The following is a 23026-nucleotide window of genomic DNA, read 5'->3' as shown; positions in this document are numbered from 1 at the left end:
ACATAGCACGAAAAAAAGTAAGCAGACATAAGAATGCACTATATATATTGTGCTCTGACCGATAGCTGAATGTAGGAGGAAAGGTTTAATGATAAGACTTACCTCTGCAAAAAATGGGTTGACACAAAGCCATGAGGATCATTTGTGACAGGGTTGCGGAATAATTTACTCTTAGTCTGTGCTGTGACCATAGTGCCGTCCGCTAGAGAGAACCGGTAGAGCGGAGTCTCCGAGTGACCATGCATGTACGCTGCAAGAGAAAAAAAAAGAAGAAGATCAAAGCAGGTAAAAATTTGCTTCCCGTCATAATACACCAACTGGGTGCTGCTTCCTAAATAAGCAAACGCATCCACACATCTGCTCCTACTGCATTACGATACGAATACAGAATTTTATAGTTCTTGTGCATATTTGGCGGCACAGCTCTGCCATCAAGTGCAAGCGCCTTAGGTTTTTGGCACTTGCCTTCCTGGTAATGGCGTTTATAGGTCCACGGTTGTCCATCACTGTGGCATAAAAACCTCTGGATACAGCGGCGGATTGTGTCCTCGAATCCCGGCCTCATGGAGTTACGTAATGAGTTGGGGTCGATATTCACCACTTTGCCTGTTATAAGGTATTGGAAGAGTTAAAAGCACGGAACAACGAAATCTCTGCAGTACATTACACAGATGGCGTGTGGTGCAGCGCCCTCACCGGAGAGGTCGTGCCTGGTGATGAAGCTCTCCGGATTGGACGAGAATACCCTCTCCAAATTTGTAATTCTCCGGGCGACGCAGATCATGCAGGACTGAAGGTCTATGGAAGAAAAAAAAAAAAAAACCAACGCAGCAGTCAGAGACTGGTAGAGACAATGTCATACAACACATCCATCTGGTAGGAAGGTGGCACATGACTGCCAGACATCACTCACCTTCACCTTCCTCCATGATAGCACGAGGCTGAGAGAGTGCAAAGCACTGCATGGTCTCGAATCTCTGTCGGGGGTCCATCCCTGCGTTGCCATCGTCTAAGTGATCCAACGCAGTCTTGACCAGCATGCGGCAATTGAAAGTGTGGCTTTTTTGCCGGGGTGCTTCATTAGACCAGGGAACCCCATTAACTTTGTAAAAACAGAAAAAGTAGAAACACCTTAAAAAGGGGCATGTACAGGTGAGCACTGCCATAGCGCCACCTAAATAATCCAACCTTATACTATAATGCCTTTCAGCATCGTGCAAATACCTCCCTCAGTCATATGCGGATGGCTATAGAAATGGTCGTCCTACCTGTAGACTTGGGCAGGTTCTTGAGGAAGTCTTTGCGGTCGTCATCGTGCAGGATGCTGTAGACGCTGGTGTTGACTAGATCTTCCTGCTTGTACTGTAAGTATTGGGTGACATTTTCTGATACAAACACAATGTTTCCGTCCCGATTCACCACAAAGAGGAAACCGTCCAGAGCCTGGAAGGCAGAAATGACGAGAGAGTGGAGATGATGCCCTTGGTGACCCCTACACCCACAGTGACTAAAAAATTTCTCTTCCCAGTCCTCACTGTCATCGTAATGAATGTAAGTTAATATTATAAACCAGTGCAAAGAGGAGCAACAAGAACATGAAAACCAGCACTGATCGCTTCGGGACACAGGATTTTCGTTTGCAGATTTCGATACAGATGGCCTATATTTTATTCGCGGCTCATCCTGAACCTTGAACAACTTATTCCTTCAGGTCAGAAATCATATTCGCCTCTTTGGTATATGAGAATTTCTCCAAGTGCAGACAAATCTTGACCTAATCATGTAGGAGACCCTTCAATCACTGCTCACCTGTAAGAGGAGAGGCCCCAGGGAATCCTTATCAATAACCCCCTGTCCTGTAGATGACACATCCGCCTTCTGCACATCGTCATCATTGGAGGAGGCTTTTCCTGTAAGAGTTGAGTATTAGTCACAGAGCAGATTTACAAATAATATAAAAGTTGATGCATCCCCAGCCAGGGACTGTCTAGTGAGTGGTGTCCTGCAACAGAGGCCCAGCACCCCAGGAGGGATCAGAGAGCGCAGAGCTGTCCGGCAGAGACACTCCGGGATGGGCAGTGCTTAAGCCAGTAATAGTTATAGGATCGGAATGTTACCTTGCTCCTTGATCTGGCGGATCTGCCTGACTGTCTCTTTTAGGATCGCACATTTATCGGGTTTCACGTTAAAGTTGTCGATGTCGCTGAGGTTTGCCGAGATCAGCTCGGCCAGCTCCTCAATGTATTTGCTCTCCTGCTCACGTCGCCTCTTCTCACCACTACAGGTCAGACTGGAAGAGAGGGAGACGGTAGCAATGATCACTTCTCAGGTTAGACAGACTGATGGTCGTATATGTGATCTAGGCAAAAAAAAAAAAAAAAAAGTCCTGGGGCTGCACTACTGAGAAATACAGATAACAAAACCTCCTACTAATTAGAGTGTGATGCATAAGAATAGCAAAGACCCCCCCCATAGACTTTAGACAGCCATTAGCCATCTCGGTAGAATCTCACTTATAAGCAGGAGAACCCGCGCTGTCGAAAGAACACGGTGGCGACTTCTCTCCCAAGAACAAAAAGACATGCTGGATCCTCATCTTCCCATCTTCCGGTGGTCTCCATACACAGACTGGTCGGTCGAACATGCCGATATTAGTCCAATGTGTACCTGGCCTCTATAGAAGAAACCTTACCTGGGGCCAGGTGTGTCACACAGAGAGGGCTTCCTCTTCCTGGAGTCTGAAGACAAAGGATCCAAGGAGTTTTCACCTAATCCACTCATTGTGACCAAACATCAGAAGCTGAAAAGAACAAGAAAAAAAGAAAAAAATAAAAAAAAATCAGTAGGTTATTGGAGGAACACACACACCTGAACACCCAAACAAGCACAGTAAACTGAGCTTACACCCCAGTGATGGACCCAATGCCCTCATAGCGGTGGATAAACGTGGCAATGGAATGAGCATACAGCACTACAGACTCCCGGGCATTATACACTTAAAAGCTTATAACAAATGAAAATTGTATACATCTTCACTGCTCCAAATTTTTTGTGTCTACGATCGGCATTAGAGACGGCGGGCTGCATGCGCCTCATCCTGTCTCCAGCAGATGGTGCCGCTGCCCCTCATGCAGTTGCAGTCACTCAGATCATCAGTAAACAGCCAGCATCCCGCCATCCCCAAGGTTATTCAAAGAAAATCATCTGACTCCGTCTGCGGCTACAGGCCCTTACTAAGAGCGAAAAAGGCACACGCAGTCCATTGCAGGCAGTGATAAGGACACAAGAATATCTGAGGGGTACAATGTCTGCCTTATGGGCAAGGGATCCATTTAGTATTTCTGCATTATTGTGCCGGGGTGGGGTGTGCGTGTGTATAAGGTCCCAGATAAATATATAGATGGGTTTACATGTACAGTTCTGGTGGTGTCCTCACTGCCCTGAGATGCCAATGTCCCATCACCCCAGGCACAGAAACCACAAAGAAGGCAATAAACCCAAAATCCAAGACAAACAGAGAGAGCAAACAGGAGAAAGACAGAGCGAAGAGCGCAAATAGAGCGAGACGGAACCAGGATGTGCCGAGCGCACAACTTCCCATATCATGTGCCACAGACAGACCCAGACAATACGCAGCCTCAGGGACCCCAGTCAGTAAGATGGATATACTATATAGTAACCATCACTATATGCAGAGTAAGCAGGCGTGTGTGTGTGTGTGTGTGTGTGTGTGTGTGTGTGTGTGTGTGTGTGTGTGTGTGTGTGTGTGTGTGTGTGTGTGTGTTGTACCGCTATATCCAGAACAAGTAACCATAAGGGGAATATATTATGCAGTAAGTATCACTATATCAAGAGCAACAACCATGAGAGGGATATATTACACAGTAACCATCGCTATATCCAGAGCATGCGTCCATGAGGGGGATATATATTATACAGTATGTATTACTATCCAGAGCGAGCGACCATAAGGGGGACACATTATTATAAGGCCATTTATTCCATGGCTCTTTACATGTGAGGAGGGGTATACATAGTAAAAACAAGTACAATGATCTTAGGCTACGTTCACATTTGCGGTCAGCGCCGCAGCGTCGGGCGCCGCAGCGGCGCCGCATGCGTCATGCGCCCCTATATTTAACATGGGGGCGCATGGACATGCGTTGTGCTGCGTTTTGCGCCGCATGGCCGCAAGCGTTGGACGCAAGAAACGCATCAAGTTGCATTTTTTTTGCGTCCAACTTTCGGCCAAAAACGACGCATGCGGCGCAAAACGCAGCGTTTTAGCGTGCGTTTTGCCGCGTTTTTGTTTGCGTTGTGCGCTGCGGCGCCGACGCTGCGGCGCACAACGCAAATGTGAACGTAGCCTTAAACAAGTCAAGACTGGTACAGGAGGAGAGGACCCTGCCAGCGAGGGCTGGCAATCTACAAGGGATGGGTGAGGATACACTAGGAGAGGAGAAGGAAGGAGCTGCCCTCAAGTCTTATCAATTTGATATCTGATATGTCCCCTATTTGGGGACCATATATTAAATAGATTTTTGGAACAGGGAGATGGAAGAAGAGCTTGCTCTGTCCACTCCACGCATTGACCCGTTATTGCAGTATCTCCGGGAACAGTGCACTCCTCCTCTGATCCAGTTTCCAAAAACCAGTGCAAATTGTCTTTTAACCCTTCATGTGAATTCATTTCAGGGCCGAAAAAGCACATTTCAGATGCCAAATGCATTTTGCTTGATTTAACAAGAATACATTACACAGTAACCATCACTATATCCAGAGCGAGCGGCCCATGAGGTGGATGTATTATACAATAACCAACGCTATATCCAGCGCAAGCAGATATGAGGGGATATATTATATAGTAACCACTATATCCAGAGTGATATTATATAGTAAAATGCTCCATATTAAAGAGTGAGCATCTCTGGAGAAGGGGTATTATAAGATGTAATACAATAATAAGTTCTATATCCAGAGCGAGTGGTCATGGGGACAATCAGATAATCAGTAACCAACCTTATATCCAGAGCGATTACATAAGGAGGGGGATATATTATACAGTAAGACGTTGTGTAGAGGGAGAGCTATTGGGTAGATACAGTAACGGACGCTGACTCTGCACTGACCTTCTGTTCATTCTCCTGAAATCCTCTTATTCTCAGGATCATCTGTGATGAGCAGTGACCTAATTAATCCAATGACCCCGCAGCTGCCCCTATGATCTATAGGGTGAGCTATAGGACATTTCTGGGACACTGTCACGTCCCAGTCCAAGAGGACCACTGCCAGCAGTACACCAGGCTATACAAGGGATGATCTCAAGTTTTCCAGCCATTTTTTGCACGGATGGGGCCCAAGATAATGAAAAATATGGCTGCATGGCAGGCCTGTTGTGTAATACATGTACTTGTCATCCAGCTACTGAACACCAGGACAGCGCAATAAGACGACCTGTGGGTGTCCCGACACTTCTGCACCCAAAAGAAGTTCCAGAACAACCCTGCAGGAGTGATGAAAGGCGTTACATAAATATACACCCCCTCCGATATGCAAATACTAGTTCTATATAATCAATAGTATGCCCATGATGAGTGATCGGAAAAACACCCTGCGCCACTGAGAAACATTCTCATATCTCAAGGAAATTGATTATTTGCTTCATATAGGGAATGACTCCAATCCAACGGTGAGCATTAAAGGGGCTCTCCGGTTAAAAAAAAACAAAACAAAACAGCACTTCCCCAAAACATATTGATCATTGGGGGGGGGGGGGGCACTTTTATCCGATTGATCAGCAATGCACATGCTTGACCACCGCTGAATCCGTCCCCTAGTGCTGGGCTCGGCTTCTTCCCCAGCAGCTCCATAGATAATGAATGTCACAGCGGATTAAGGGTATGTGCATACGCTGCAAATTCTATTGTGGATTTTGAAGAATGAAAATGACCTGCGGTTTACCTGCGGGTTTTGTGTAGATTTTGTGCGGATTTCGCCTGCGTTTTTACACCTGCAGATTCCTATAAAGGAATAGGTGTAAAAACGCAGTGGAATCCGCACAAAGAATTGACCTGATGCGGAAAATAAACCGCTGCGTTTCTTCACGGAGTTTTCCACAGCATGTGCACTGCAGAATTGGTTTTCCATAGGTTTACGTGGTACTGTACACCACATGGAAAACTGCTGTGGATCCGCAAGGCCAAATCCGCTGTGGATCCGGTGCCAAATCCGCAACGTGTGCACATACTCCATGATGCAGTTGGAGTGGTCTTTAGTTCTCAGCCGCAAATACATGCGTTGTCCAGCTTTTCTTGCATCTCCATTACTAGGATCATTTTTGGAAAACAGTGCTAATATGTATTTTTTCCCTGCAGCCTGTTTTTTTTTACAGATCTGTGGGGTGGAGAGTCCTTAGTTTCAAGGCGGTTCCCCCAGTCTATGAATTGTGACACTATGTGCCAGAAGCAGGAATGTCACAGTGTAATTACTGGCCGAGCCTGAACCCCTCAATATAAATTATAAGGAGACCTGAGTGGACACTGGATAACCAGATGGGTAGAGGCAAACAAGGACTGGGATTATTTCATCATACACCAGGCCAAGTGGAGCTCCTATCAAGTGCCAAAAACAGAAGTCATCTCAGAGATCAGATTCGGCTGTTGGAGGGTAGTCCTGTCGAAGAACTGTTCGGTCAAGACTGAACAGATCTTCTATGGAAGCGGGATGAAGACCAACATGGCAAGAACTACAGTGCCAACCGGGGTCTTCGGGCTCATTCTCCCCTCTAATCAAACTGGGGCACCCCCATCAGTGTAACCCCCCAAAGAAAAAAACCAAACACATAATGAGCAAGGGCACCGCTGCTCATTATTACAAGTCTGAAGGCCCAACATGTTATATAAAGTAATTAGATCCTGAAGAAGTGAGAGAGGTCAACACAAACCACTGGATACAAGCCGCCGTTCCCCAGGACAGGTGAACACACGGCAATATCCCTCCCCAGTAACCTGGGTCAATATCTCCCAGGCGTGACAGATTGGAAATAATTTTATAATCTGCCAAAGAACAGTTTAGGGCACCAGCTTGAGGCAGATACACTGCACGTCTTCTGGACAGAAATTTACTGAATATTACAGTAACTACATTGCGCATGGGATGTGACCAAATTTTTTGCCGCTGAGGGTATCAGTCCTGCTTGAGAGTAACCTTACTCTGCCATGTGTACATAGTTTGGAGATAATTGAGCCCACCCGCGTGGCCGGATGCAGCCGGGAATTTCTCCATTTTTACAGCTTCCATGCCCATTTGGCTGTTATTGCTTCGTTATCAATCACGTGATGGTGTGCTTCATATCAGATTGTGATGATGCAACTCATCCCGCACCATTCATTGTTACATCGTTCCCTATAGGGCACTGATCGTAATGTAACTGCAACGACATCTGCAACCATTTACTACAAGCAAAAGCGAACTGTTTTGTATAGGACGACGGCCATTTTGGAAGGTAAATCCACCTGTTTGGAAACAAACTCCCATTCCCAGCACTGGAGACGAGCTGCACCTACTGCTCTGTCCTGAGGCCAGGTAGATGTTGGGTCTTGTTGTAGCTCCCCTTACAATCCTGAGCAGCTGCGCGGGTATTTCACATCATGTTCCAACATGCGAGTCTGCAAAATGGATGCAGCGCTCTGTAGGCATCACCGGCCCTGGTGACAAGAAGCTTCTGGATCTTTACATATTATCACACACAGATCAGCAAACTGCACAAATCCAGAATGTGGAAAGTCGGTGCGCGGTTCTGTCATCACACAAGTAGCTGCATGCAACTGATTGTATACAGGACCATCGGCCATATTTTACCCTAGATCTGCCGTCTCTGGTAATGAGCTCCGAATTTCCCCATTTTGGACAACGCAAACATTTTATCTTATGCCTGTCACTATGGCTGGAAACATTAAAATGTCCGATTTTGAGACCCCCAAAGAGAGGGGAAAACGCATGGTGGCGAAGACGCGGCATGTGACACGACCCCTGCCACAATGTCTTGGCCACAGTTTCAGTATAAATCCTGGTTTCAGTCACCACCCAGGGAGGCGGCTGCACCCCATACACAGTATCAGGACGCAGCAGCGGAGGGTGAGGAGTCATCAGTAGCGAGATTCTTGTGTCGGGTGTGTTCATAACAGACCGGGTGCCAAAATAAATCTGAGAACGACACGGAGACTGAAGCCGCCAAAGATGTAACGACAGAGTGATCCGATGGCTAGAACAGAAATCACCACAGCCTGAGGTTTTCATTGCCACCCCGGAGTTTGGTAACCGTGGCCCTTAAAATTTCAAGAGGTTCACGAGCAGAGCCTTACCGCAAAATAAAAAGGTTATCTAATCCAAATAATAAGAAAAAAAATAAATTTATAACTAAAGTGACGCAACGAGCACAACAAAATGGCGACATAACCGCCACGCTAGGGACTGGGATAAAGCCACCGACGGCCCTTGGGTTCACAATGGTTGTCGTGCCAAGTGAGACAGCATTGAAGAGGTTAACTCCGCTCTGATGACAGGAAGCTGGAAACCTCCATATTTAGTCAGAGTTTGTGTAAAATTCCCCTCGCTTGCAGCCAGTCAGGGATTTGCATTCTTGTGGTTCAGTCATAATTACCAGAGGCCCAGAGCCAAAAGAAGAGGAGCTCGGGCCCCAGCTCCATCATAGGAAGGGACGGGCTTTGGATAATTAACGACAGGAGAGGCCTCCTCTCCCAAAAACCACCGTTTATACAGTGTCTCTCTACAGCCCTGAAATTATACAAAAAAAAAATAATTAAAAACTGAGATATATACAATTCTGTGACATAACTTAGCAACTGATTTTGCTCAGGCAGAGCTCCTTGATTCATGAATGGAATGCCAGAAAAGCAGTAAGGACTGACAGAAGACTAATGCTACTTAAGAATATACCCTTAAGGTTCTATGGAAAGTCAGGTGCTAATAGCAGTCGACAGTGGACATCATGGCATCTGGTACCCGTACAGGAGACACGAGAGGTTGCGGGTATGAGATTTCCAAGGAAGGTGGATTTTCAACAGATTTTTTTTTGCGACGAGGAGGTAGAGACCACGCATGACGAGCGTGGCGGCGTCTGCAGACATGTGCTGTACATGTGTGACCGACTACACAGCACGGCGAGGACGTGTGCGGGGCCCGTTTGCGTTGATGGATGTCAGCTGTGAGAAGATGCCGCCAAACAGAATAAACCAGAGAGAAGGGAGAGGGACGCGGCGCAATCCTACCGCTCATATGTACTGGATTATAGATGGTAAAATCCAGGAGGGTCAGAAGTTTACACATTTGTACTATTAAACTAAGGAGCGCAAGCCTCCCCGCCCCAAATCCAGAGCCAGACATCGCTGAGCTCCACACGGCTCTGCCGCCATTTCGGTTCGACGACGCCAGAGCAGTCTGGGCTCCGGATAAGCATTAACCCCTTACAGGTCACCTGGAATAAAAAGTCATAGTCAGTGGCGTAACTTGAAACTCATGGGCCCCGATGTGAAAGCTCCAATGGGGCCCCCAAATATTTTAAATCTTTAATAGAAATAATCTTTCTATAGGACAAAGGGACTTTTAGGGCCCCCTAGGCTCCAGGGCCCGGGTGGGAGTGCAACCCCTGCACCTGTTGTAGTTACACTCCTGGTCATAGTATAGTTCCACTAATCTTTAATCTACAGAGCGATCCGATGGCTAGAACATAATGCAGAATTATTCCAAAGGCTCAGTCTTATGGGTCACATACACCATATCAATGAGAGGTGGCTGAGCTGCCTAATAAATACAGCCCCCAACTATACTGCTCAACCAAGCAGTACTCTGGAAAGTTGGGTGGCCACTCCTCTCCCCCATCTGAGTAGGAAGATAAAGTTAAGAAACCACCAGGGGACACATCCAACGGTGGGAGAATTGGCGGAAACTGGTAGGCGGCATTGTTTTTTTTCTAAATACTCAAAAAAAAAAAAACCAAACAAAACACGCCTTTGTGGCAACCCATTTACCAGTCTGCAATATTGGCCTATATTAGAGGGAGACATGTCAAAATCGTCCACTTTCCCACCCATTTATTTTTTTAAGAGACAGAGAATTGTAAATTCTTTGGGGGATCACTCACGTTCCTCTTCTTAAAAGGTTAATGGCCCAGATGACAAGTGCAGGAGATAACCAGAGATCTTAAAAAGTGATAGACATTAGATATCTGCTCACTAAATGTATAATTAATGGCCGCGTGAAGAGAGCGGAATTACCGGCAAAGCAGCGAGTCCATGGCAACAGATGATGCAGTAAACTGGAGCCATAAAAGCACAGTTATGGGGGTCCTTTATCCTGCAGGCACACAAGAGGGGGACATGGCATCTACCATTAACCCCACGCCAGTCATCACTCATTCAATTAGAGGAGTTCGGCAGGCAGAAGCTGCGGGCGGCTCACAAAGGCGCCTCAATACTGAGTGGAAGGAGAAAATAGGGCCGAAGGTGCGTTCATGCCGGGCCAACAAATCTGGAGCCGGGATCAGTACAGAACGGCGGCCAAAAGGCAACCAGAGTTAGTCATCTGCACACTGATCCAATGGAAATAAATAATTAAAGTAGCGACCTAGAAAACGTGGCTCCGGTGACTGCAGCGTGTCCTGTTACTGGTCTGAGAGATGCTGGCCTTTAAAGGGAACCTGTCACCAGATTTGGCAGATATGAGTTACGGCCATCACCTTCCAGGGCTGTTTTACAGCATTCTAGAATTCTGCATATAAGCCCTCAACCTGACCTGTATGCCTAGTTTCACACTAGCGCTCGGCAGGGCTGCGGACTTCCTCCATGAAGCCCCGCCCACTGCTGCATGTCTTCATTCAGCTCCACCTACATGCGTCCCCTCCCCTTGGGTACACAGGCCATGCGCATGTATGCAAATGCCTCTGCATGCATCGTTTTGAAGCTGCACCGACCGCAACAAAATCCTAAGGCCTCTTTCACACTTCCGTCTTTCAAATCTGCACAGGATCCGTCAAGACGTTGAAATGACGTAAGCAGAGGCATCCGCATAGCCTGCATACCCAATGTTGATGATAAGGTACGCAGGACGCATGCAGCCGTAGGCGGAGCTGAATGAAGAGGCACAGCATTGGGTGGGGCTTCACAGAGGAAATCCGCAGCCCTGCCAAATGCTAGAGTGAAACCAGCCTTAGGGTACGTGTCCACCTTCAGGATGGCTGGCGGTTTGGACGGAGCGGCAAACCCGCTCCGCCCCAAGCTCCGCCCCCTTCTGTGACGCGATGATGCCGGATGTGTTCATTGCACACATCCAACATCATCGCACCCCACACATAGGGCCCTGTGTTTTACCTTGCGGCGGCGCAGCGTCGCCGCAAGGTAAACAGACATGCTGCAATCTTAAAAGACGCGCAGCATGTCCGGAATCGCAGGGCCGCCGGGTGCGTGTTACCACGCATAGTGGAGACGGGATTTGATAAAATCCCCTCCACTATGCTGTAACATCTGGACGCTGCGTGTTTGACCCTGTGGCTCTACGCAGCGTCAAACACACAGCGTTTCCTGAAGGTGGAAACATACCCTAAGAGAAGAAAAATAACTTATTATACTCACCTGCGGGGAGGTCCAATGGGTGTCGCTGGTCTTGGTCCTGCACCTCTATCTTCTTGCGATGCTGCCCTTCTGCTTGCTTCATGTGGATGAAGCGTCCCTGCATCATCCACACAGGCTCCCCAGAATCACGCTCCTGCACAGGCGTACTTATCTGCCCTGTTGAGGGCAGAGCAAAGTACTGCAGTGCGCAGGCGCCGTGAAAGGTCAGAGAGGCCCGGTGCCTGCGCACTGCAGTACTTTACTCTGAACGCAACATGGCAGACAAAGTACGCCTGCGCCGGAGCGTGATGGAGCCTATGTGGATGATGCAGGAACACGTTATCCACATGAAGCAAGCAGAAGGGCAGCATCGCAAGAAGATAGAGGTGCAGGACCAAGACCAGTGACGCCCATCGGACCAGACCGCCCCGCAGGTGAGTATAATAAAAGCTATTTTTCTTCTCTTACAGGTCGGATTGGGGGCTTATCTACAGCACTATAGAATGAAGTATATGCCTTGAAAGGGGGTGGCCGTAACTCGTATCAGCCAAACCTGGTGACATGTTCCCTTTAAAGCCACAAGCGACAGCGGTCACAACACCAGCCACTACAAAAAATGTGCTAAAAGCTCATAGCTCTGCTACGGACCATAGACCCCCAACAGCAGATGCCTGGCTTACACCCCCGGTATGATCACCATCACCTTTTCTCCCAATATTTTAGACGAGACAGTGAACAGTACAGTGGCTCATTGAGGTCCAAGGTCCAAATCCGACACAGTTTGTATGTTCTACCGGTGTCTGGCATGCGGGAAGGACACAGTATCTGGAGAAGATCCACACAAAGATGGTGACCCTTAAAGGGAACCTGTCAGCAGATTTTGCCGCTATAAAATGCGGCCACTGTCTTTCAAGGCTTATCTACGGCATTCATTAAATGTTGTAGACAAGCCCCCGGTCCCACCTGCAAGTGAAGAAAATTAAGTTACATTATACTCACCTGGTTTGGAGGACGGCGCTCCTGGGTTGTCCAGGCTTCTTGCGCTGCCGCCCTCCTGCTTCTTCTTGGCTCCCCGGCATCGTGCTCCTGCGCAGGTGGACTTCTCTGCCCTGTTGAGGGCAAAGTAACGTACTGCAGTGTGCAGGCGCTGGGCCTCTCTGACCTTTCCCAGCCCCCCAGGTGAGGTTAATAAAACTTATTTTTCTTCTCTTACAGGTCAGATCGGGGGCTTATCTACCAGCTTTATAGACCCCCAGAAGAAGGCAATAGCCGAAACGTACATAGGGGCAGGTAACGGCACCCACCAGAAGTAATTTCTGTACCATCTTGATTTTTCTTGTAGTCCTCCATGCTTCTTCATGAGAATGTTTTTTCACAGTGATTTGTTGGCTTTTTTTGGATGTATTATCCTGTGAAGTGTGTTAGTTCATTAATTTCTATGTACAACATCTTAATATGTGTTGGTTTCCCGTTGCCAAATTTTTGGTTTCCCACTTTAATAACTTTGTCTTTTTGGTCCTTTGTCAATAAAAGTGTTTTTTTGTTGTTGTTGTTTTTTTTATATATTATGATTGGTTCTTGTGTACATTTTTTCTTTTTCTGATCTTAACATTATAGAATGCTGTAGATAAGCCCTGAAAGGCGGTGGCCGTATCTCATAGCGGCAAAATCTGCTGACAGGTTCCCTTTAATGAAAACAGGGACCGATATGAGTGAAGACCATTTATGTACAGAGTTTAAGTATAAGTAGGCGTTATATAAATTTACAAAAAAAAAAAAACAACCACGTGATTTAGTTTTGCCCCATTTGGGACTTGATCCGACGCTCAGGAGCTTACTATAAGTCCGATTGGAACAAGAAAAAGCCATTCAGTAAATGAAAAACAAACAAAAAAAAAACAAAACAAAAAAAAAAATAATGAAAAACAAGAAGCAACCTGCAAAAGAGGGCAAATCTACGGCTGCACACAGCAGAGGCTGCAGGAAAGGAGAGGCCGCTCCACCAGCTACAGGCGGCTCCCAAGAAAATGCTACAGGGTCAAAAGTTTAGTGTGGTTTCCATTTCACCTCTCAGCAGCCAATGGGAGGCAGCGCAGGAGCAGCAGCAAATCCGCCTGCTGCCAAGGAGGCCTTAACCCACGCTGCGCCGGCCCTCTGCAGGCCGGAAAATCTGCTGCCTGCTGCAAAAGCTGAGTGTCTGCAATCTGCTGCCTGTCCAGACAACACTAAGGGTACTGTCACACAGTGGCACTTTGGTCGCTACAATGGCACGATCCGTGACGTTCCAGCGATATAGTTACGATATCGCTGTGTCTGACACGCTACTGCGATCAGGGACCCCGCTGAGAATCGTACGTCGTAGCAGATCGTTTGAAACTTTATTTCGTCGTCAAGTGTCCCGCTGTGGCGGCATGATCGCAGCGTGTAACAAAGGTGTGCACGATATTCCCAATGTCCCGTATGACTTCTACATCGCAACTACGTCATGAAATTATCGCTCCAGCGCCGTGCATTGCAAAGTGTGACCGCAGTCTACGACGCTGGAGCGATAATCAAGCGACGCTGCAACGTCACGGATCGTGCCGTCGGAGCGATCAAAGTGCCACTGTGTGACAGTACCCTTAGGGTATGTGCACACGATGCAGATTTAGTGCAGACTTGGTGCAGAACTGCACTGTGATTTACAGTACAATGTAAATCAATGTGAAAAAAAAAAAAGCTGTGCACATGGTGCAGAAAAATCTGCGCAGAAACGCTGCAGATTTCAAAGAAGTGCATGTCACTTCTTTTGTGCAGTTCTGCAGCGTTTCTGCACCCCTCCATTAATAGAAATCTGCAGTGGTAAAATCTGCACAAAAAACACGCATAAAAAAAACGCATAAAAAACACACCTGCAGATTCTGCCAGGAGATGCAGATTTAGTGCAGAAAATTCTGCACCACATTTCCTACGTGTGCACATAGCCTTAGAGCGAACACCAATGCTCTGGCCCAAACAAGCGCACCACGTCACGCAGAGACTGGACCGTATATACATACCGCCACGGAGGAAACGAATAAAAATACTTGCATACTATTTTAATTCTTTATGACTTCCTTTTTGGACTAAAAGTTTAGAAAATGACAATCATTTTCTCCCCTACGATTCTGCAACAGCACATCCCAGCCTTCATGGTAATCAATGATATGATTCAGTTTTGTGACCGCAGCAGCCAATCACTGACCGCTAATCAGATGCAGCTCACCAATATTCAGTCAGAGCGCAGTGGATTGGCAGCAGCGGTCACATGAAACATTAACGTCCTGACACCTACTAGGAATAGCCGCACTTCAGAAGGAGTGCATCCATCTTGTTTTGTTTCCCCTCCACCCCGTATTAGTATGAGGTTGTCGGACAACCGCTTTACACATTTTTAGGATATTAGTAGTGATCCATGCAACAATGTCCAACAGCAGACAGTGGCACATGGAGGGGGTCACTTGGGTGAAAACGACGATCATGATCAGCTAACCGAGGACAACCATTCAAACCAGATAAAAATCCGCTGATATTACAGAAAGCCCCAGAGACGGGACAGAGAAACGCCAGGGCACATCAGTCTAGTGGAGTCTCATCACTCCCGATCCCTAAAATCACAACATTTCAGCAGACAGGACGTCAATGAGATCACCATCAGCTGTCTGCCCAATGACCTGTCCCTCACCCAAACAGTGAACCCCAGCACTAAGAAGCTAGATGTACAAGCAGGAAAGGAGACGAGTCAGCCCAAAAGCCAATTATTAACACTGATCGCAATCACATACAAATAAGCCCTACACACGGTCACTGGAGCGCCTATACTAACGTTTTCCCATGGTAACAGACTACAAACAAACCTTATGTAGTCTGATCCCACAGTCAAATTCCCCTCTGTCGCCTCGTTCTTGGTTAATGGGAATCTGTCACCCCAAAAATCATATATAAGCTCAGCAGCATCAGGGGCTTATCTACAGCATTCTGTAATGCTGTAGATAAGCCCCCGATGTAACCTGAAAGATGAGAAATAAAGGTTATATTGTACTCACCTAGGGGCGGTCCTGCTGCGGTCCGGGTCCAATGGGCGTCGCGGTCCGGGGCCTCCCATCTTCTTACGATGACGTCCTCTTCTTGTCTTCTTGCTGCTCCGGCGTACTTTGTCTGCCCTGTTGAGGGCAGAGCAAAGTACCGCAGTGCGCAGGCGCCGGGGAAAGGTCAGAGAGGCCCAGCGCCTGCGCACTCTCTCAACAGGGCAAAGTACGCCTGCGGTGGAGCCGCAGCAGGAAGACAAGAGGACGTCATCGTATGAAGATGGGAGGCCCCGGACCGCAGTGGGACCGCCCCTGGGTGAGTATAATGTAACCCGTTTTTCTTACCTTTCAGGTTACATCGGGGGCTTATCTACAGCATTACAGAATGCTGTAGATAAGCCCCTAATGCCGGTGGCCTGATCTCATGATTTTTGGGGTGACAGATTCCCTTTAACCACTTATCAGAAGGCTAGAGGTGCCGCTTCTATCGCTTCAATGGCCAGTCACCAGGTACATGGATTTGAAAAAGGACTCATGGAGGAGAGCTGGCAAGCAGCAGTTATGGTAACAAAAGCAGTGCCACTGATGTTCTGATGCAGACCTGGGGAGGTACCAGATACCCCCTATAAGTTAGTGAGAAGGAAAAGGGTGTATGAAGGAAACTATGGTTGAAGAGCCAGACCACACAAGGTTTATTTGTAGACTGTTGCCACACAGACACATAGGTCCTGCATAAAAGCTGTGGTCGGCATCTTGTCCAGTAGGCTGCTCTACACTTACCGGTAGTTGAAACTGTTTATTGTGGAGCCTCTTGAACTCATCTGCTGTGAAAAAACCATTTCCGAAGACAAGCGAATCTCGTGTCAGTCTCAACAAGATGCACAAAAGGATGCCAGAGATGGGCACATCATTTTAGGAAAAAGACCAACACTGGCCAGAAAGTAAAAAAACTACCTCGAGAGCTAGTCCTCGAGATGTTCTGTGCACACTAGCTTCTGCCACTCAGCTTTCCACAATCGTGTACGCGCACAACTGCAGCTGAGAGTTAAGGCCCCGTCTCACTACCTTTAAGGTACCTTCACACGAAGCGACGCTGCAGCGATAGCGACAACGATGTCGATCGCTGCAGCGTCGCTGTTTGGTCGCTGGAGAGCTGTCACACAGACCGCTCTCCAGCGATCAACTATGCCGAGGTCCCCTGGTAACCAGGGTAAACATCGGGTAACTAAGCGCAGGGCCGCGCTTAGTAACCCGATGTTTACCCTGGTTACCAGCGTAAAATCTAAAAAAAACAAACAGCACATACTTACATTCACGTCCCCCTGCGTCCACTTCCTGACTGACTGAGCGCCGTACAGTGAGAGCAGAGCGGTGACGTCACCGCTGTGCTGCTTTCACTTTCACTTTGCGGCGCTGAGTCAGAGGAGGAAGCAGACTGCAGGGGACGCAATGTGAGTATGTGCTGTTTGTTTTTTTTACATTTTACGCTAGTAACCAGGGTAAACATCGGGTAACTAAGCGCGGCCCTGCGCTTAGTAACCCGATGTTTACCCTGGTTACCAGTGTAAAATATCGCTGGTATCGTTGCTTTTGCTTTCAAACACAACGATACACAGCGATCGGACGACCAAATAAAGTTCTGGACTTTATTCAGCGACCAGCGACATCACAGCAGGATCCTGATCGCTGCTGCGTGTCAAACGAAACGATATCGCTAGCGAGGACGCTGCAACGTCACGGATTGCTAGCGATATCGTTATAATGTCGTTTCGTGTGAAGGTACCTTAAGCGATTTACCAACGATCACGACCAGCGATATGACCTGGCCGTGATCGTTGGTAAGTCGCTGTGTGGTCGCTGGGGAGCTGTCACACAGACAGCTCTCTCCAGCGACCAACGATCAGGGGAACGACTTCGGCATCGTTGAAACTGTCTTCAACGATGCCGAAGTCCCCCTGCAGCACCCGGGTAACCAGGGTAAACATCGGGTTACTAAGCGCAGGGCCGCGCTTAGTAACCCGATGTTTACCCTGGTTACCAGCGTAAATGTAAAAAAAACAAACAGTACATACTCGCCTTTCGGTGTCCAGGTCCCTTGCCGTCTGCTTCCTGCTCTCACTGAGATCCGGCCGTACAGCGAGAGCAGAGCGCAGCGGTGACGTCACTGCTGTGCTCTCACTTCTCACTGTACGGCGGCACTCAGTGAGAGCAGGAAGCAGACGGCAAGGGACCTGGACACCGAAAGGCGAGTATGTACTGTTTTTTTTTTTTTACATTTACGCTGGTAACCAGGGTAAACATCGGGTTACTAAGCGCGGCCCTGCGCTTAGTAACCCGATGTTTACCCTGGTTACCAGTGAAGACATCGCTGGATCGGTGTCACACACACCGATTCAGTGATGTCAGCGGGGCCTCAACGACCAAAAAAAGGTCCAGGCCATTCCGACACGACCAGCGATCTCGCAGCAGGGGCCTGATCGCTGGTACGTGTCACACATAGCGAGATCGCTATGGAGGTCGCTGTTGCGTCACAAAATATTTTTTCCTCCACTAGGGTTAGGGCTAGGGTTAGAACTAGGGTTAGAACTAGGGTTAGGGCTAGGGTTAGGGCTAGGGTTAGGGCTAGGGTTAGAACTAGGGTTGGGGTTAGAGCTAGGGCTAGGGTTAGGGCTAGGGTTAGAATTAGGGTTAGAACTAGGGTTAGGGTTAGAATTAGGCTATGTGCACACGGTGTGGATTTGGCTACGGATCCGCAACGGATTGGCCGCTGTGGATTTGTAGTAGTTTTCCATCAGGTTTACAGTACCATGTAAACCTATGGAAAACCAAATCCGCTGTGCCCATGGCGCGGAAAATACCGCGCGGAAATGCTGTGTTGTATTTTCCGCAGCATGTCAATTCTTTGTGTGGATTCCGCAGTGTTTTTACACCTGTTCTTCAATAGGAATCCGCAGCTGAAATCCGCACAAAAAACACTGGAAATCCACGGTAAATCTGCAGGTAAAACGCAGTGCCTTTTACCTGCGGATTTTTCAAAAGTGGTGCTGAAAAATATCACACAAATCCGCAACGTGGGCACATAGCCTTAGGGTTAGGGTTGGAATTAGAGTTAGGGTTGGAATTAGGGCTAGGGTTGGAAATAGGGTTAAGATGAGGCTTGTGGTTAGGGTTATGGTTAGGGGTGTGTTGGGGTTAGGGTTGTGGTTAGGGTTGGGATTAGGGTTAGGGTTGTGTTGGGGTTAGGGTTGTGGTTAGGGGTGTGTTGGGGTTAGGTTTGTGATTACGGTTATGGCTAGAGTTGGGATTAAGGTTAGGGGTTTGTTGGGGTTAGTGTTGGAGTTATAATTGAAGGGTTTCCACTTTTTAGGCACATCAGGGGTCTCCAAACACAACATGGCGCCACCATTGATTCCAGCCAATCTTGCGTTCAAAAATTCAAATGGTGCTCCCTCCCTTCCGTGCCCCGATGTGCGCCCAAACACTGGTTTACCCCCACATATGGGGTACCAGCATACGCAGGACAAACTGGGCAACAATTATTGGGGTCCAATTTCTCCTGTTACCCTTGCGAAAATAAAAAATTGCTTGCTAAAACATAATTTTTTGGGAAACAAAAATTATTTTTTATTTTCATGGCTCTGCGTTATAAACTTCTGTGAAGCACTTGGGGGTTCAAAGTGCTCACCACACATCTAGATAAGTTCGTTGGGGGGGTCTAGTTTCCAAAATGGGGTCACTTGTGGGGGGTTTCTACTGTTTAGGCACATCAGGGGCTCTGCAAATGCAAAGTGACGCCCGCAGACCTTTCCATCAAACTCTGCATTTCAAAAGTCACTACTTCCCTTCCGAGCCCCGACGTGTGCCCAAACAGTGGTTTACCCCCACAAATTGGGTATCAGCGTACTCAGGACAAACTGGGCAACAACTATTGGGGTCCAATTTCTCCTGTTATCCTTGTGAAAATAAAAAATTGCTTGCTAAAACATCATTTTTTTATGAAAGAAAAATTATTTTTTTATTTTCACGGCTCTGCGTTGTAAACTTCTGTGAAGCACTAGGGGGTTCAAAGTGCTCACCACATATCCTAGATAAGTTCCTTGATGGGTCTAGTTTCCAAAATGGGGTCACTTGTGGGGGGTTTCTACTGTTTAGGCACATCAGGGGCTCTGCAAATGCAAAGTGACGCCCGCAGACCTTTCCATCAAACTCTGCATTTCAAAAGTCACTACTTCCCTTCCGAGCCCCGACGTGTGCCCAAACAGTGGTTTACCCCCACAAATTGGGTATCAGCGTACTCAGGACAAACTGGGCAACAACTATTGGGGTCCAATTTCTCCTGTTATCCTTGTGAAAATAAAAAATTGCTTGCTAAAACATCATTTTTTTATGAAAGAAAAATTATTTTTTTATTTTCACGGCTCTGCGTTGTAAACTTCTGTGAAGCACTAGGGGGTTCAAAGTGCTCACCACATATCCTAGATAAGTTCCTTGATGGGTCTAGTTTCCAAAATGGGGTCACTTGTGGGGGGTTTCTACTGTTTAGGCACATCAGGGGCTCTGCAAACGCAACTTGACGCCCGCAGACCATTCCATCAAAGTCTGCATTCCAAAATGTCACTACTTCCCTTCCGAGCCCCGACGTGTGCCCAAACCGTGGTTTCCCCCCGACATATGGGGTATCAGCGTACTCAGGATAAACTGGACAACAACTTTTGGGGTCCAATTTCTCCTGATACCCTTGTAAAACTTAAAAAATGCTTGCTAAAACATCATTTTTGAGGAAAGAAAAATGATTTTTTATTTTCACAGCTCTGCGTTGTAAACTTCTGTGAAGCACTTAGGGGTTCAAAGTGCTCACCACATATCTAGATTAGTTCCTTGGGGTGTCTAGTTTCCAAAATTGGGTCACATGTGGGGGGTTTCTACTGTTTAGGCACATCAGGGGCTCTGCAAACGCAGCGTGACGCCCGCAGACCATTCTATCAAAGTCTGCATTTCAAAAGTCACTACTTCCCTTCAGAGCCCCGACGTGTGCCCAAACAGTGGTTTACCCCCACATATGGGGTATCAGTGTATTCAGGACAAACTGGACAACTTTTGCGGTCCAATTTCTCCTGTTACTTTTGTGAAAATAAAAAATTGTGAGCTAAAAAATAATTTTTGAAGAAAGAAAAATTATTTTTTATTTTCACAGCTCTGCGTTATAAACTTCTGTGAAGCACTTGGGGGTTTAAAGTGGTCACCGCACATCTAGATTAGTTCCATGGGGGTCTAGTTTCCAAAATGGGGTCACATGTGGGGGAGCTCCAACGTTTAAGCACACAGGGGCTCTCCAAACGCGACATGGTGTCCGCTAACGATTTGACTTTGTGAATGAAAAATTAGCTCCAATGGCGCTCCTTCCCTTCCGAGCCCTGCCGTGTGCCCAAACAGTGGTTTACCCCACATGTGAGGTATCAGTGTACTCAGGAGAAATTGCCCAATAAATTGTAGGATTCATTTTATCCTGTTGCCCATGTGGAAATGAACAAATTGAGGCTAAAAAAATTTTTTGTGAAAAAAAGTACTTTTTCATATTTACGGATCAATTTGTGAAGCACCTGGGGGTTCAAAGTGCCCACTTTGCATCTAGATAAGTTCCTTTGGGGGTCTAGTTTCCAAAATGGGGTCACTTGTGGGGGAGCTCCAATGTTTAAGCACACAGGGGCTCTCCAAACGAGACATGGTGTCCGCTAACGATTGGAGCTAATTTTTCATTCAAAAGTCAAATGGCGCTCGTTCCCTTCTGAGCCTTGCTGTGTGAACAAACAGTGGTTTGTGACCACATATGAGGTATCGGTATACTCAGGAGCAATTGCCCAACACATTTTAGGATCCATTTTATCCTGTTGCCCATGTGAAAATGAAAAAATTGAGGATAGTATAATTTTTTTGTGAAAAAAAGTACTTTTTCATTATTACGAATCAATTTGTGAAGCACCTGGGGGTTCAAAGTGCTCACTATGCATCTAGATAAGCTCCTTGGGGGGTCTAGTTTCCAAAATGGGGTCACTTATGGGGGAGCTCCAATGCTTAGGCACACAGGGGCTCTCCAAACGCGACACGGTGTCCGCTAAAGATTGGAGCCAATATTTCATTGAAAAAGTCAAATGACGCTCCTTCCCTTCCAAGCCCTGTCGTGCGCCCAAACAGTGGTTTCCCCCACATATGGCGTATCGGTGTACTCAGGACAAATTGTACAATAACGTTTGGGGTCCAGTTTCTCTTTTTACCCTTGGGAAAATAAAAAAAATGTTGCTAAAAGATCATTTTTGTGACTAAAAAGTAAATGTTCATTTTTTCCTTCCATGTTGCTTCTGCTGCTGTGAAGCACCTGAAGGGTCAATAAACTTCTTGAATGTGGTTTTGAGTAACTTGGGGGGTGCAGTTTTTAGAATGGTGTCACTTTTGGGTATTTTCAGCCATATAGACCCCTCAAACTGGCTTCAAACGTGAGGTGGTCCCTAAAAAAAATGGTTTTGTAAATTTCATTGTAAAAATGAGAAATCGCTGGTCAAATTTGAACCCTTATAACTTCCTAGCAAAAAAACAAATTTGTTTCCAAAGTTTGTGCTGATGTAAAGTAGACATGTGGTTCATGTTGTTAACTATTTTGTGTCATATAACTCTCTGGTTTAACAGAATAAAAATTCAAAATTTGAAAATTGCGAAATTTTCTAAATTTTAGCCAAATTTCAATTTTTTTTCACAAATGAATGCAAAAATTATCGACGTAAATATACCACTAACATGAAGCCTTATATGTCACAAAAAAACAATCTCAGAACCGCTAGGATCCGTTGAAGCATTCCTGAGTTATTACCTCATAAAGGGACACTGGTCAGAATTGCAAAAAATGGCCAGGTCATTAAGGTCAATGTAGGCTGGGTCATGAAGGGGTTAAATGAGGAGGGAAAAATACCGGAAGTGTGAGAAAAGTTGAATATTTTTGTGAGGTGACAGCTGGGGAAAGGGACTGGAGGAGATGTGACGGAATGGGGTCACTGGTGCAAGTGGTTGGGCGAGAAGATGCAAGGAGCCTGATTACTACTTCTTCTTCTGTAACTGGTTCAAAGTTAGCGAGTGAACTAGATGCAGTGGGGGAGGAATGACAGTGCATGGTATGAAGGGATTTGGAGATAATTTCCTGTCGAATGTGGTCAATTTTTTTTCTTTGAAGTAATTGGCCAGATCGTCAGGGCGGAGACACTCTTGGGTTGAGTAGGGACTGGAAAGTGTCAGACGTTTAGGGTTATTGAACAGCGAGGTGATGAGCGTGTTGAAATAGGTTTGTTTGGAGAGGTGAAGGGCAGA

At 46.9% G+C, this 23026-nt stretch overlaps 1 protein-coding gene and 1 pseudogene across 2 annotated transcripts in view; one reads left to right on the top strand and one right to left on the bottom strand.

The window, feature by feature from the left end:
• Positions 1-23026, bottom strand: part of NCOA3 (nuclear receptor coactivator 3) — a 60636-nt gene that overhangs the window by 9676 nt on the left and 27934 nt on the right. For both annotated transcript variants that reach the window (XM_077253259.1, XM_077253260.1), the window contains exons 2-9: positions 2693-2800; positions 2118-2290; positions 1810-1910; positions 1269-1443; positions 914-1102; positions 697-798; positions 466-606; positions 103-250 (exon numbers count right to left, since the gene is read on the bottom strand). In XM_077253259.1, the coding sequence (XP_077109374.1) occupies positions 103-250; positions 466-606; positions 697-798; positions 914-1102; positions 1269-1443; positions 1810-1910; positions 2118-2290; positions 2693-2781 (1118 nt within the window). In that variant the 5' untranslated portion in view covers positions 2782-2800. The remainder of the gene's footprint in view (positions 1-102; positions 251-465; positions 607-696; positions 799-913; positions 1103-1268; positions 1444-1809; positions 1911-2117; positions 2291-2692; positions 2801-23026) is intronic.
• Positions 4468-4630, top strand: LOC143770766 (U2 spliceosomal RNA; annotated as a pseudogene).

Source organism: Ranitomeya variabilis, chromosome 4, assembly GCF_051348905.1.
Source record: "Ranitomeya variabilis isolate aRanVar5 chromosome 4, aRanVar5.hap1, whole genome shotgun sequence".
Taxonomy (NCBI): domain Eukaryota; kingdom Metazoa; phylum Chordata; class Amphibia; order Anura; family Dendrobatidae; genus Ranitomeya; species Ranitomeya variabilis.
This window is presented reverse-complemented; position numbering and strand designations above follow the sequence as displayed.